Source organism: Peromyscus leucopus, chromosome 4 (assembly GCF_004664715.2).
Source record: "Peromyscus leucopus breed LL Stock chromosome 4, UCI_PerLeu_2.1, whole genome shotgun sequence".
NCBI lineage: Eukaryota > Metazoa > Chordata > Mammalia > Rodentia > Cricetidae > Peromyscus > Peromyscus leucopus.
The window spans coordinates 10,249,665-10,262,901 of NC_051066.1; the positions used below are offsets into that span (position 1 = coordinate 10,249,665).

Here is a 13,237-nt window from a genome sequence, read left to right on the forward strand (position 1 = left end):
TATCTTATCGTCAGGCACCTGCTCTCTGCGTGGGACGGGCACTTCCCACTGTCCGCATCGGGGCTTGGCGATGGCCAGCAGACGGCTAGGCACCAGGCGAGCACTCCACGGGCCCTTCCCAGTGACCGGCACCTACTTCCTGTCTCTCTTCCTCTGCAGGAAAACCCCTACCTGTGCAGTAACGAGTGTGATGCCTCCAACCCGGACCTGGCCCACCCACCCAGGCTTATGTTTGACAGGGAAGACGAGGGACTGGCCACCTACTGGCAAAGCGTCACGTGGAGTCGCTACCCCAGTCCCCTGGAGGCCAACATCACCCTCTCATGGAACAAGAGCGTGGAGCTGACGGATGACGTGGTGATGACTTTCGAGTATGGCCGGCCCACGGTCATGGTCCTGGAGAAGTCCCTGGACAATGGCCGCACCTGGCAGCCCTACCAGTTCTACGCGGAGGACTGCATGGAGGCCTTCGGCATGCCCGCCCGCCGGGCCCGAGACATGTCACCGTCTAGCGCCCACCGGGTGCTCTGCACGGAGGAGTATTCACGCTGGGCGGGGTCCAAGAAGGAGAAGCACGTGCGCTTCGAGGTAAGGGACCGCTTCGCCATCTTTGCCGGCCCTGACCTGCGCAACATGGACAACCTGTACACGAGGCTGGAGAGCGCCAAGGGCCTCAAAGAGTTCTTCACCTTCACCGACCTGCGCATGCGGCTGCTCCGCCCTGCGCTGGGCGGCACGTACGTGCAGCGGGAGAACCTCTACAAGTATTTCTACGCCATCTCCAATATAGAAGTCATCGGCAGGTAAGGCCCAGGGCCACCGGTTTGTCACTCAGGATGTCAGCTGTTTCCTGAGATGTTGTCACGTGGTACCTGGATGTCACCTGTTTCTAGGGATACCTGGTTTTCAGGGATATTATATGATGTTTGAAATGTCACCTGGTTCTAGAGATGTCACCTGATTCTAGGAATGTTACCTGGTTCCCGGGGATGTCATCTGATATCTGTGATGTCACCTGGTACCTAGGATGTCACTTGGGTACCTAGAGATCACCTCTTTCTTGGGACGTTAGCCGGTACCTGAATGTGTCCTGACATCTAGATTGGCACTTGATTCCTGGAACGTTTATGCCAACCTGGTACTAGATACAAGCTTGTTCTCAGGATGCCACCTGGTTTCAAGGCAGGAAGTCAGCTGCCTCAGATGTCACCTGGTGCTACAACAAAGGACAGCCTGTGCAGTCAAGATACCCAAGCTTTGCCGTAATTAGGAGAGCTTGTGTGGGTGTTGACTGCCTGGGAGGGCAGGATGTTCTGCACCGTGCAGGAAGTTTGCTCATTCAGTGGATAACTGTGCTGGCTTTATGAGAAGTCCTCATTCCCAAGCCACCTGTGGGACCGGAAACTTCCCTCTGGACCTTGGGGTGCTTAGATGAGTCAGACATGGCAAAGGCCTCACAGCGGTGCCCAGTGTGCAGTACATGCTTTAAAAAAAGTATTAAATCAAATGAATACTGGCCCATGAACAGCACCCAAGGGTGGGAGCCGCTGACAGAGGGCGCTGTGAGGCCTGAAGGTGAGCAGGCGTAACAAGGGCAAAGGCAGCCCCTGGGGACCTGGCTGGGGTATCACATCTTGTCTCTCCATTGTGGGCTCTGTGCTGCCGAGAGCGTAGCCCCTGACATGAGAAAAAGCCATTAGCTGCCCATGTGTTGAGCATTGTTCTGCTTTTGGTGGTTTTTCTTTTGCTGCTGTTTTGCTCATATATATATATATATATATATATATATATATATATATATATATATATATATATATATATATGAATGTGAAATGTTTATACACTAGGCACTAGAGCTGTGTTGGCCACTTGCATCATCTCTAGCCCTATTACCTACCCCTTGTTCTGCTTTTATAAGATACACAGCATGCCCGTGTGTATTTCCTTATTTGATCGGCATTGGGAAGAAGGGTGTGGAGGCGTGGGGTGGGGAAAACCTGGAGCCAGTTCCCTCCCTTGCTGGAGTGGGTGGGCGGGGTGGGGCGGGGCAGGGTGGGGTGCATTGGGGTGAGGGGGACAGGACGGGTGGGGTGCAGCAGGGCGGGCGCACACACTCTTGATTGCAAAGTGTGTCTACATTTCCTTCATGTTGATGCCCTGTGTGGATTCCGTGGGATGGAGACAGAGGTGACCAGTCAGGAAGCAGAGTCAGGTTCGAAGCTGACAGAGACAGAAGCAGCCTGTGCTGTGGATTCCTGTGATTTCTAGTTCTTACCCACTTGGGACAAGCATATCAAACTGAAAGATGGCCACTCTCTTCATTTCTTTTCCTCTTGCTGTGATGGCATGCCCTGGAAAGGGACAGGAGAGATGTCTCCACAGTTAAGAACACTCAGTGCTCCTTCACAGGACCCAGGGTTGGTTCCCAGCATCCACACAGTGACTCGCAACCACAGATAACTCCAGTTCCAGGGGATCTGGTGCCCTCTTCTGACCTACATGAACACATACATATATCCAGGCAAAGCATTTATACACAATAAATAAATAAATCTAAAAAAGATTTTAAAATACTCTCACAAAAGCAGCTTAAGGAAGAAATGGTTTATTTTGGTTCAAAGAACAACAGTCCACTATGGTGGGAAGGTCAAGGCTATAGAGCAGTGGTTCTCAACCTCCCTAATGCTGCAACCCTTTACACAGCTCCTCATGGTGTGGGGACCTGCAACTGTAAAGTTATTCTCATTGCCATTTCATAACTGTAATTTTGCTAATTATGAATCATAGTTCCAATACTCGGGTTCCCGGTGGTCTTAGGCGACCCCTGTGAAAGGGTCAGAACCACTGCTGTGTATCATGTCCCCAGTCAGGACACAGAGAGTGATGAGTGCAGGCTGACTCGTAGCTCCCTTCTCCACTTACACAGTCCAAGATCCCTGGCAAGTTGTCACTCATAGTCTGTGGATCTTCCCAGTTCAGTTGACATGATCAAGATAATCCCCACAGGTGGTCATGGTGACACACACCTTTACTCCCAGCCCTCAGGAGGCGGAGGCAGGGGGATCTCTGTGAGTTTGAGACCAGCCTGGCCCATATCGTGGATTCCAGGACAGACGGTACATAGAGAGACCTTGTCTTAAAAAACCAAAGGGTAATTCACATAGGTATGCCCAGAGGCCTGTAACACAGGCGATTCTAGGTGTTGTCAAGCTGTCAGTTAACACATCAAAGGTACTGTCGTAGGAACCACAGACCCACACATTTCAGCACCTTAAGGTAGCATCGAGGTCCCCAGGCCCTCAGGACCCTAGCCTGTTTTCTGTGTCCACTGCTTCAAGGGACTCTCTTCAGTATATCCAAGACCCTGACTTAGAGGGCTGCGGGCTCCCTCCTGTGGTCGTGGCAGTCAGGACCTGAATGGACCTTAAGCCCCAGCAGGGTAACAACCATCTCTTGGGTAACCTGAGGTTCAAGCCCTGCTCCTCCACACCCCTCTCTAGCCTTCTCTTTTCCATCTAAGACAAGTCTGGGGCCACTGGGAACCACTGTCTCCACAGCAGGGTGGCAGGGTAGTCCCAGCATTCCTTTGGCACCCAGCCTTTGTGGGCACGGGGATTCTCTGTCGTGGTGGCGAAAGTGTGGCAATCAATTCACAGATAGAATAAGCACTCTTCAGGTGGCTGGTTGGCAGGAAAGCAACAGCTTGGTTATTGATTAATTAGGTCTGGTCAGATGGCATGAGGCAAGTGTGAGAGGAAGCCCGTGAAGTTCCCAGGTGATCTCAGGCTCTAGGGCTTCCTCGATCCATGGCACCTGCCTCCTTCTGTGACCTGGGACAAAATAACCCCCAAGATGGTATTGAGGGTGTGAGATCCCACAAGCCCAGGCTGAAGCATTGAGCAGCTAGACTTGATCCCGGTCCACTGAGCTCACCCTGTGGGGTCAGTTCTGCTTTCAGAGGAGGGAACACTCTGAACTAAATGTCAGGCAACCAGGATCCCAGTCCAGACTCATTCAACATCAAGCAGGCCTCACATAGCCTTCTCTAGTGAGGCACTGGCCTCATGGACTCCTGGGCTCTCGTCCTAGCTCTGACTCCATCCCTCAAATGCTGAAGGAGTATGCACCACAAGACAATGTCCCAACCTCCTCTCCCAAGTTCTTTGTTTCGCTGGTGGCTCCGTGCTCAGCAATTACAACTCCAAGAGGGCCCAGATGGCCGGGAGGGTGGGACCAGAGGCACCTGGCAGGATCTCAGGGAATAAGAAGTAAATACAAATGGGTACAAGAGGTGAGCAGGGCTGGGACAGAAGGGTCGCACCGGTGCCTAAGAGTGAATCCAGCCACCAGCACCCTGGGGTTCTGCCTCCCTGCAGCCCCGTTCCCAGGGGCCCATTCCTGGAAGGCTGGAAGGAGATGGGAGCTATTTTCTCATGCATGTGGGGGAGCTCAGGTGCACAGTCTGGGCAGGAGAGGCTGGCTTTAAATTGCAGGGAATCTGGGCCAAAAGCCGCATTGGAGGAGGAATGAGATCATCCAGGCTCCTGTGATGCAGGGATGTACAGCCTGTTCCAGCAGCCCAAGCCTCACCCTAAATTTCCAGGGAAGTTTTATAAGATAAGACCCACCATGAGCCCGTATGGTGGTGGTACATGCATTTAACCCCAGCACTAGGGAGGCAGAGGCAGAGTCAGGTGGATCTCCATGAGTTCAAGGCCAGCCTGGTCTAAAGTGAATTCTAGGACAGTCAGGGCTACACAGAGAAACCTTATCTGGGGCGGGGGTGGGGGGGGTGGAGAAAGAAAGAAAGAAAGAAAGAAAGGAAGGAAGGAAGGAAGGGAGAGAGGGATAGAGAGAGACAGAGAAAGAAAGAGAAAGAAAGGAAAGAGAGAGAGGGAGGGAGGGAGAGAGAGAAAGAGAGAAAGAAAGAAGGAAAGAAAGAAAGAAAGAAAGAAAGAAAGAAAGAAAGAAAGAAAGAAAGAAAGAAAGAAAGAAAGAAAGACCCACCATGAGTTGGCTTCCACTTGGTAGGTGTCGAAGAGGTCCAGAAAGCAGGGTCTTTGCAAAGCCCCTCCAGTGAGCTGGGGAGGGGGTTTTCCAGGAATCAAGCTGCCAAATGGAAACCTGTCTGAGCCTCAGTTTTTTTCACCTGCAAGATGGAGCCAGAGAACTGATCTCCCCAGCGGGTGAGCTGTTGATGAAATGATGTCCCCTTCCTCCACTCAGATGGCAGGAGAGAAGGGAGGCGGAGGCAAGGACCTGACTGCTGGAGAAGATGTCCTGGCCGCACCCAGCCCAGTTCCTGGCACCTAGGAAAGGCATAGGAAGTGTGCTTTTGGGCTAGCAGGATTTGCAAGCCCCAGTGGCCCCGGGGCTGGGAAGCATTGGGGGAGAGGGGCAGTGTGTCGTCAGAAGCACTAGGAAAGAGGGTAGCCTGTGGAGAGATGCAGCCAGCCCGCCCCTTGGAACACAGCAGCATGGTAGGAAAGACACACAGCAGGAACCTGCATGAAATCTCCTGCTTTAAGACACCAACATCGCCTTCCAAACTCGTTGGAAGCCCTGTCTGCGTGAAACAAAATCCCCCTGCAATCCAGCACCGACACCCCAGGGCCCCCTTGCAGCTGTGACAGCAGCCACACAGGACCTGACACATTGAGGGCTGCCCCCCAGATCTGGGGGTCAGAGGGAAGAGGGGCACCCAATTCCCACTCCCAGACCTTACTCTAGAGAGAAATTTTTCTTCCCAAAAAACTCTAACAGGCTCCAAGGAACCTGCCATGCCGGGATTTTATAAGCCAGGGACAGAAAAGGAGAGGCTATGTTCTGTCCTCTCTTGCCCTGGAGGGGTCCAAAACCCTTGAGAAGGAGGGGACCTGCTTGACCCCAGGGTCCTGGCTGAGCCTGGTGGGGAGCTGTGACTGTGGACTCTGGCCACACCCACCCTGGTCTTCTCCTCCCCGGCCCCTGCGCCCTCTCTTGCCTCCCTGTCTTTTTCATAAGCCTCCTGTCCCTATTGATCGCCAGTAACTGGAGATGCAGTCACAGGACAGGAATAGAAATGATACAGAGAAGAAAACCTCTGCCGGGGGCAGGCAGGGGGCAGGCAGGGGGCAGGGGGAAGGTGCCTTTCCACTCACCCCGTGCCTCTACTGCAAACATGAGTGAGAAGAGAACCCTGGACAGCTGGGGAGGATGGAGCGGCCCCTCAGTGATAGTGACCATCACTTGCAGAGAAAGTCTTGCAGGCTAGTGCCCCCCTGACACTTCTCTGTGGTTTCTTCAATGAGCCCTGCCCCAGGAGGATTCTTGTCCCCATTGCAAAGTGGGAAACTGAGGCCTAGAGGTTAAGAAATGGATGCAGCTAGATGTGGTGGTGCGTGCCTTTAGTCCTAGTAGTCAAGAGGCAGAGTAGGGTCTTTGTGAGTTTGAGGCCAGCTTGGTCTACACAGTGAGGCACTATCTCAAATAAAAGAGGTGGAGGGCCAGGTGTGGTGGCGCATGCCTTTAAACCCAGCCCTCGGGAGGCAGAGACAGGTCAATCTCTGTGAGTTCCAGGCTAGTGTGGGTACATAGTGAGTTCCAGGACAGGGATTGCTATGTAGAGAGACCTTGTCTTAAAAAAAAATAAAAGGAGGAGGAAGAAAAGAAAAAGAAATGCAGTGTATACCCATTAGAGGGCTAAGACTTGGAAAACAGAAAATCGTAAGTGTTGGTGAGAACATGGAACTCTCTGCACTGCCGATAGAAATGTGAAATGCCCCAGCTGTGGTTGGGATTGTGCCATGATTCCTAAAAATGTTGAATATGGAGTTAACATGTGACCCAGTGATTCTTCTTCTAATCCACCCAGAAGAATTTAAAGCAAGCATCTGAGAGATACCTATACATCCATATTACGTCAGCACGGTCACCATAGTCAGTTATGCAAATAGCCCAAGTGTCCATTGGAAGACAGATGGGTAAATGCAAGGTGGTCCATACGTGTGATGGAATATTGTTCACCCTTATGAAAGGAAAGAGCAGTGTGTGATGGTGCTGCTCTGTAACCCTAGCGGCGCTAGGAGACAAAGGAAGAAGGATTCTGAATTTAAGGCCAACCTGGGCTCTGTAGTGGGACCTTGACTGAAAAAAGGGGGGGATTGGTGTCACAGCTCAGTGGTGGGGTACAACATGCAAGGACCTGGACTCTATCCTCAGAACCACACAAAAATGAAAATGGATGGATGGTAGATGGGTGGTGGGTGGTGGGTAAATGGGTGGATGGACAGATAGATGGGTGGGTAGATGGGTGGGTGGGTGGATGGTGGATAGCTGGGTAAATGGATGATAGGTGGGTGGATGGATAGATGGGTGGTGGATGGTGGGTAAATGGGTGGATGGACAGATGGGTGGATGGGTAGATGGGTGGGTGGGTGGATGGTGGATAGCTGGGTAAATGGATGATAGGTGGGTGGATGGATAGATGGATGATGGGTAGGTGAGTGGATAGATGGGTGGGTCTATAGAAAGATGGGTGGGTGGCTGGATGGGTAGATGGCTTCCCATATTTACTGTCCAGGTAAAAATCTAGTGTCAGTTATGACCAGTTAGAACAGGAGACCAAGCCAGGCGGTGGTGGTGCACGCCTTTAATCCCAGCACTCAGGAGGCAGAGCCAGGTGGATCCCTCTGAGTTCAAGGCCAGCCTGGTCTACAGAGTGAGTTCCAGGAAAGGTGCAAAGCTACACAGAGAAACCCTGTCTCGAAAAAACAAAACAAAAACAGAGGGTCTGAAGACTCCAAGAAACGTGTTCTAAGTGTTTGCATGTGAGGTCTGCTCAGGAAAGGGCCCACATGGAACTCATTCTCAAAAGGACCCTTAACCCCCTGTGTATTTATTTAGTGCATGTGGTTGGTTGTGTGTATGTGTGTGTGTGTGTAAAAACAACTGAAAAGAGAAAGAGTTTATTTTAGCCCATCACAGTGGGAAGTTGAGGCAGCAGGAACTTGGTCACATGACCTATATTTAGGAAGCAGAGAGATGAGTACATGCTGTTTATGCAGTCCAGAACCCCTGCCCACAGAGGGTCCTGTCTGCAATCAAGATGGGTCTTCTCACATCAGTTAAGAACAATTCCTCACAGGCATCCTCCAAGCTATTGGTAATCTTAATAATTATCCCCAGATGCACAAAGTCCTGTTTTATGGGTGACACCAGATTCTGTCAAGTTGACAACACTCACCACCAAAGGCACAATCATTTATCTTTAACTGCCTCTCACCCACCCTCCTGCCCTGTGCCTTCTTCCAAGGAGGACGTGTATCCTCTTGTCCAGCCATTGAGAGCTGGGTTAGTGGAGCCAGGTTGAGTTGTGTGTACAGGGCCTGTGTGCTCCCGAGGCCCCTCTGTGGTAGGTTCTGTTCATGCACTGGGTGGGGTGGACCCACCCTCTGCAGAGAGGAGCTAGAAACCTGGAGTCTGGCTGGGATACCAGGACATTGGAGAGTCTCACAGTTGCTCCAAGGATGGAGGTTCTTGCTGGCACCACCCCTGCCCAGGCTCTCGGGTCCCTTGTTTCTGGAGATCCCCTCTGACCTTTCTTACCCCTTGTTAATCTACCAGTGGTTTCTCAGGTATTGCATGGCAAAATAGCACATCCCAGGCCTTGACTCCTCAAGAAGAGCTTTTCCATCTTTTCTGACCAGACAGTGAGGTGCCGGGTTCTCTGAGGCCTGGGGCAGCCTTGGCCATCTTTGTCATTGTGTCTTCGCAGCCGCCTTCTCCTCCCAGCTTGCCTCTGCTGAGTCTTGCCTGGCTTTTCCTTCTGTCCTGTCTTTACAAAGATCCTAAGCATAGGATGTCAGGCTCAGGCTCGCCCTATCCAAGCTGGCATCGTCTTAATAAGATGACCGTGCGTCCATGAAGTCACGTATCTGCGGGTGATGGTGGCAGAAATTAACCCGTGCTGTCCTCTACAACCTGCTGGGTGTGAGGTGCTGCAGGTCAAAGCGTTGAGGCATTGACACTCTAAAGGGAAGAGCGCGGGACAAACCAAAGCCGCACATGGAAACTGAACCAATGAAGGCGCCGGTAACACTGGGACAAGCTGAGAGCTGGACCCGCGTCGTCAGGAGGGGGCCCCCAAGGAGAAATTGGAGGGTAAATGGGGGAGGGGCCATTCCCACAAGGAGCAGCAGGTGCAGAGGCCTTGTCTAAGACAAGAGGTTGTAAGGACTCAGAATGACTGGGCGGCAGTGATTGAGATGTGGTGGGTGGGCACAAGAGGGAAGCACCGCAGGCAGAGCTGGGTGGCAGTGGTCCCCGCAGCCAGCCGGAGGCATTGGGTTTAGTGGCAGTCTGGGGAGAGATGAGGCGAGCCCGTGGGCTGTGAGCAAGCACGGCCTGGCCTCTGATCAGTGACACAGGTCACGCCCCACAGCAGCTCTGACTGGATCTGATGGTGGAAGGTGATCACGGAGGGAGCAGGTAAGCAGCCACCTCGGGACGGCTTCTGGCAGTAGAGTTGACAGACTTAGCAAGTGTGGGCTGCAAAGAGGGGTCCCCCGGAGACTCCTGGGGTTCTGACTTGAGGTGCTGTGTGGATGGAGATTTTACCTAGTCAAGTAGCGACAGGGGAAGGAAGAAGTTTCTGGAGGGAATTTTTAAAAACTTCCGTGTATGTGTGAGCACGTGTGTGTGCATGCATGCATGCGTGCGTGCGTGCGTGCATGTGTGTGTGTGTGTGTGGTAGGAACATGGTCCTGTGTTAAAGAAAGGAAACCTTGAGATCTTGGAAGGGAAGGCAGAGCACAGAGGTGTGGAGGCAGTTAGGGGGTCCCAGAGGAAGTGGCCCAAGGTGGTTTCATTACCTGAGAACCCGCAGGTTAGCTCATGTTGGCACAATCTGTGCTCCGTGCTGAGGGAAGGAGTCATTGGTAGCTGTGGGGAATCGGTATTTTGTCATCTGCGCATGGGAGGCTTCGTCTGGTGTGGTAATGGGTAACAGGATTTATCAGTGGGCCTGCAGAGGTGATGTATATCAGGGCACTTAATAGAAAAGGGCTTGCACAGAAGCCCAAATTTGATTTAGCCAATGAACTCAATTGCCGGCCATCAGCTCCAGGAGGAGCAGCAGCCGGCATCTGTCCATATTACCTTGGCATCGTCCAGCCGCTCTGCCGCTCACAGTGGCCCCCTCAGCCTGCAGCTTAACGTCATCTCCTCCTTTCTGGGGGCTCAGGTCTTGATTGGCAGTGTCCTTTGGACCCTTCTAGTCTCAAGTTCTCCAGCCTTGGGACCTCTGTCTGGCCAGTTCGCTGGATATCCAGTTCCTTCCAGATCCCTGTGGCTGTGGTCACGGATGTGTTATGTCCTCTGGCCGCTTGGCTCCTTCAGCTTCTCCGCTGACTTTTCTCTTGTGTTAAGTGCAGATGGCCTGTCCCCACTATCACACAGCCTCCCCACCCACCAAGAGCCCAAGACCACAGGCCACTGTTTTTATTATCCTGGGTTCAAGCTGGGGTAGGGAAATACCACCCCACCTTGAGGCCCACCCCACCCTCCCCTGCTCCCTGTAGACTCCATGAGTCCCTCAAGAAGGAAGTGTCTTGGTGGCCTCCTTCCCTTGCCAGCCAATGTTGAATCGGAGTCTGCCTTGTCATAACCAAAGGCCCAGTGAGATTTTCCCCAAATGGAAGAGCAGTGTTCTCCCGGTAAGAGAAAGGAAGGCGCCAGGCAGTGGCGGCGCACGCCTTTAATCCCAGCACGCGGGAGGCAGAGGCAGGCGGATCTCTGTGAGTTCGAGGCCAGCCTGGGCTACAAAGCAAGTTCCAGGAAAGGCGCAAAGCTACACAGAGAAACCCTGTCTCAAAAAACCAAAAGAGAGAGAGAAAAGAAGGTGCTGCTGACTGCCTCAAAATACTATTATCCAAAGGGTCAGAAGCCGTAACTCTGGCTTTAGCTGGCCTCCTGTGGGACGACGACGACAGGTAGGCAGTGGGGACAGAGCAGGCTTTGGGGACCAGATAGGCAGAGCCCTTCCTGCAGTGGATTGCTTCACAGAGACGAGATGGACTCTCCCTTGCTCCCCACATGGGCACCAAGGATACGTAGCTGTGCATGATCCCCTTGGGCCTCAGGCCTTGAGGGGAGACATCCCTGGGCCCCTCCTGCCCATCTCCAGCACCTCTTATTCCATGCTCACCCAAACTCCCTGCAGCCTCCTCTTTGCCCCGAGGAGCAGGTGACATCACTCGCTGGCTTGGGAGCTGACCTACATTCCGCAGCCCTCCCGTCTGGGAGTCGCTCCAACACCCGCTCCTCTTGCCCAGAGGAGGGAAGGGCCAGCTCACGATTTTTGTGGCACACTGGTGCCAGGCTGGGGCCCAGATGGTGCCCCCTACTGGTAACTCCTGGGCATTGCCTGCCCCTCCCTGCTGGGCAGGGCACGCTCCGGCCTGGCACAGGCCAGAGTTCCTGCCGTCCTCCATGTGGCTGTCAGACACCCAGCTGGGCCTGCCACGTGTCCTGAGAGCTAGGCTTGTCTGGTGTGTGCCTTCCCAGGGAGGTGAGCCTGGCCTTGTCTTGGAACTGTTTTGTTCTCTGGAGGCTGGTCCAGGATTTGCCAACTCCAGGGGGGAAAAAAAAAAAGGTGAGGTAGGCTAGACCCCTGAGACCCTGTGTCTATGGGAGGCATCGGGACTAGAGCCCAGCAGGTGAGTGGGTGTACCCCACAGGAAGCTAAGAGTGGGCACAAACTGGGGCAGAGGTCATGTCTCAGCTACATGAGCAAGGGTGGCAGGTGAAATACTAGGTGTTTCCTCAGGTCCAAGTTTTAGATGAACAGGAAACGACTGTTAGTCTCATGGGACATAATTATGTGAATAAAACCATTCATTATTTACGTGAGATTCAAATACACCTCACATCTTGTATTGCTGTTGTTAACATGGAACACTCCCATGTTGCCCAGGCTGGCCTCAAACCTTTTGACTCTAGCCATCCTCCTGCCTCTGGCGTAGCGAGAACAGGCGTGCCTCCCAGCTCCCAGCCAGCAACCGGTGCCGTTATTTGCTGTCATCCACAGAGGCTCAGGGCTCCATGTGGAAGTGATTTCAAGAGGTTAGAAGCTATGTCCCCCACCCTGTAGGGGACCCTAGAGGCCTCAAGGCAGTCACATCTGCTCTGGCCCTGGTCTGCTGGCCACTGAGACATGGGGGCTGTCCCTTGGGGCCACCATGAAAGGCTGGGAAGTCCAGCTTTCTCACCCCACTGGCCTCTGTGCTTGCTGGCTCTCAATCATAGCAAGTGTTGCCAGCCTGAGCCCAGCCCTCGGCAGAGACCAGCCTGTCTCCTCCCGTAAGAAGAGCCACCTGCCAGGCCCGCAGGCCACTGGCTACCCAGACACTGGCCTTCATGTCTGCACAGCGCTGGGGCTAGGATTTGAATTTTCCCTCCTCTCTCCTCCCACCTCCCTCTCCACTCCTCCCTCCTCCTTCCTCTCTCCTTCCCTTGTTTCTCCTCCCTCCTCACCCCCGCCCCAGCTTCCTCCACTGCTCCCCCACCCCGCTTCCTCCATCTTCCTCTCCCTTCCCTCCTCCATCCCCCCCCCACAGAAGTCAAGAGCTTGCTCCGTAGTCCGCCAGTGTGTTAGGCACTTAGGAAATTTTAATGACAAGATTGAAAATCCGAGGTCTGAGTCAACCGTTCCTTTCATAACTGAGACCCAAAGAAGTGACTCTTCAAGGTCACCCAGGGAATCAACCTCGAGGTCTGAACCAGAAGGTGGCTGCTGAGTCAGCATTGAGAGAGTGAGCCCCCGTCAATCCCCACCATCCTAACCGTCAGGATGGAGTATCCACCTGCCCCGACAGGTCCTGCAGGCTGCACCCCCATCCCCATCCCCCCACCCCCCCACACACTGTCCCTTTCTTCAGGATTTAATAATTTATTCTGATGGCTAAGCTGAGAAGAACTTAACAGCAAGGGAAGGCAGCCTGGCCATGGTTTCCTGGTGAACGGTTCTCAAGGTCAAAGTCAGTTAAGAGACCCTTGGGAGAAGTGGTCCCGGATGAAGGAGCTGCTCCTGAACCCAGGAGGCAGCCAGGGGCCTGGACCACCCACAAGGTCTGGACATGAAGGTCCTACTGTGTGCTTGCTCAGAAAGGCCAGGCTGCATAGCTACTCCACAGCCCTCTGCTGCCCCCCAGAGACCCGAGTGATGGCCTTGACCCCTGGGGTGCCTGCCTTCTCCCCC

At 53.4% G+C, this 13,237-nt stretch overlaps 1 protein-coding gene across 10 annotated transcripts in view; it reads left to right on the plus strand.

The window, feature by feature from the left end:
• The window catches only part of Ntng2 (netrin G2), a 63,545-nt gene that overhangs the window by 27,632 nt on the left and 22,676 nt on the right, over window positions 1–13,237 (plus strand). For all 10 annotated transcript variants that reach the window (XM_028883314.2, XM_037204619.1, XM_037204618.1 and 7 more), the window contains one exon: window positions 160–803. In XM_028883314.2, the coding sequence (XP_028739147.1) occupies window positions 160–803 (644 nt within the window). The remainder of the gene's footprint in view (window positions 1–159; window positions 804–13,237) is intronic.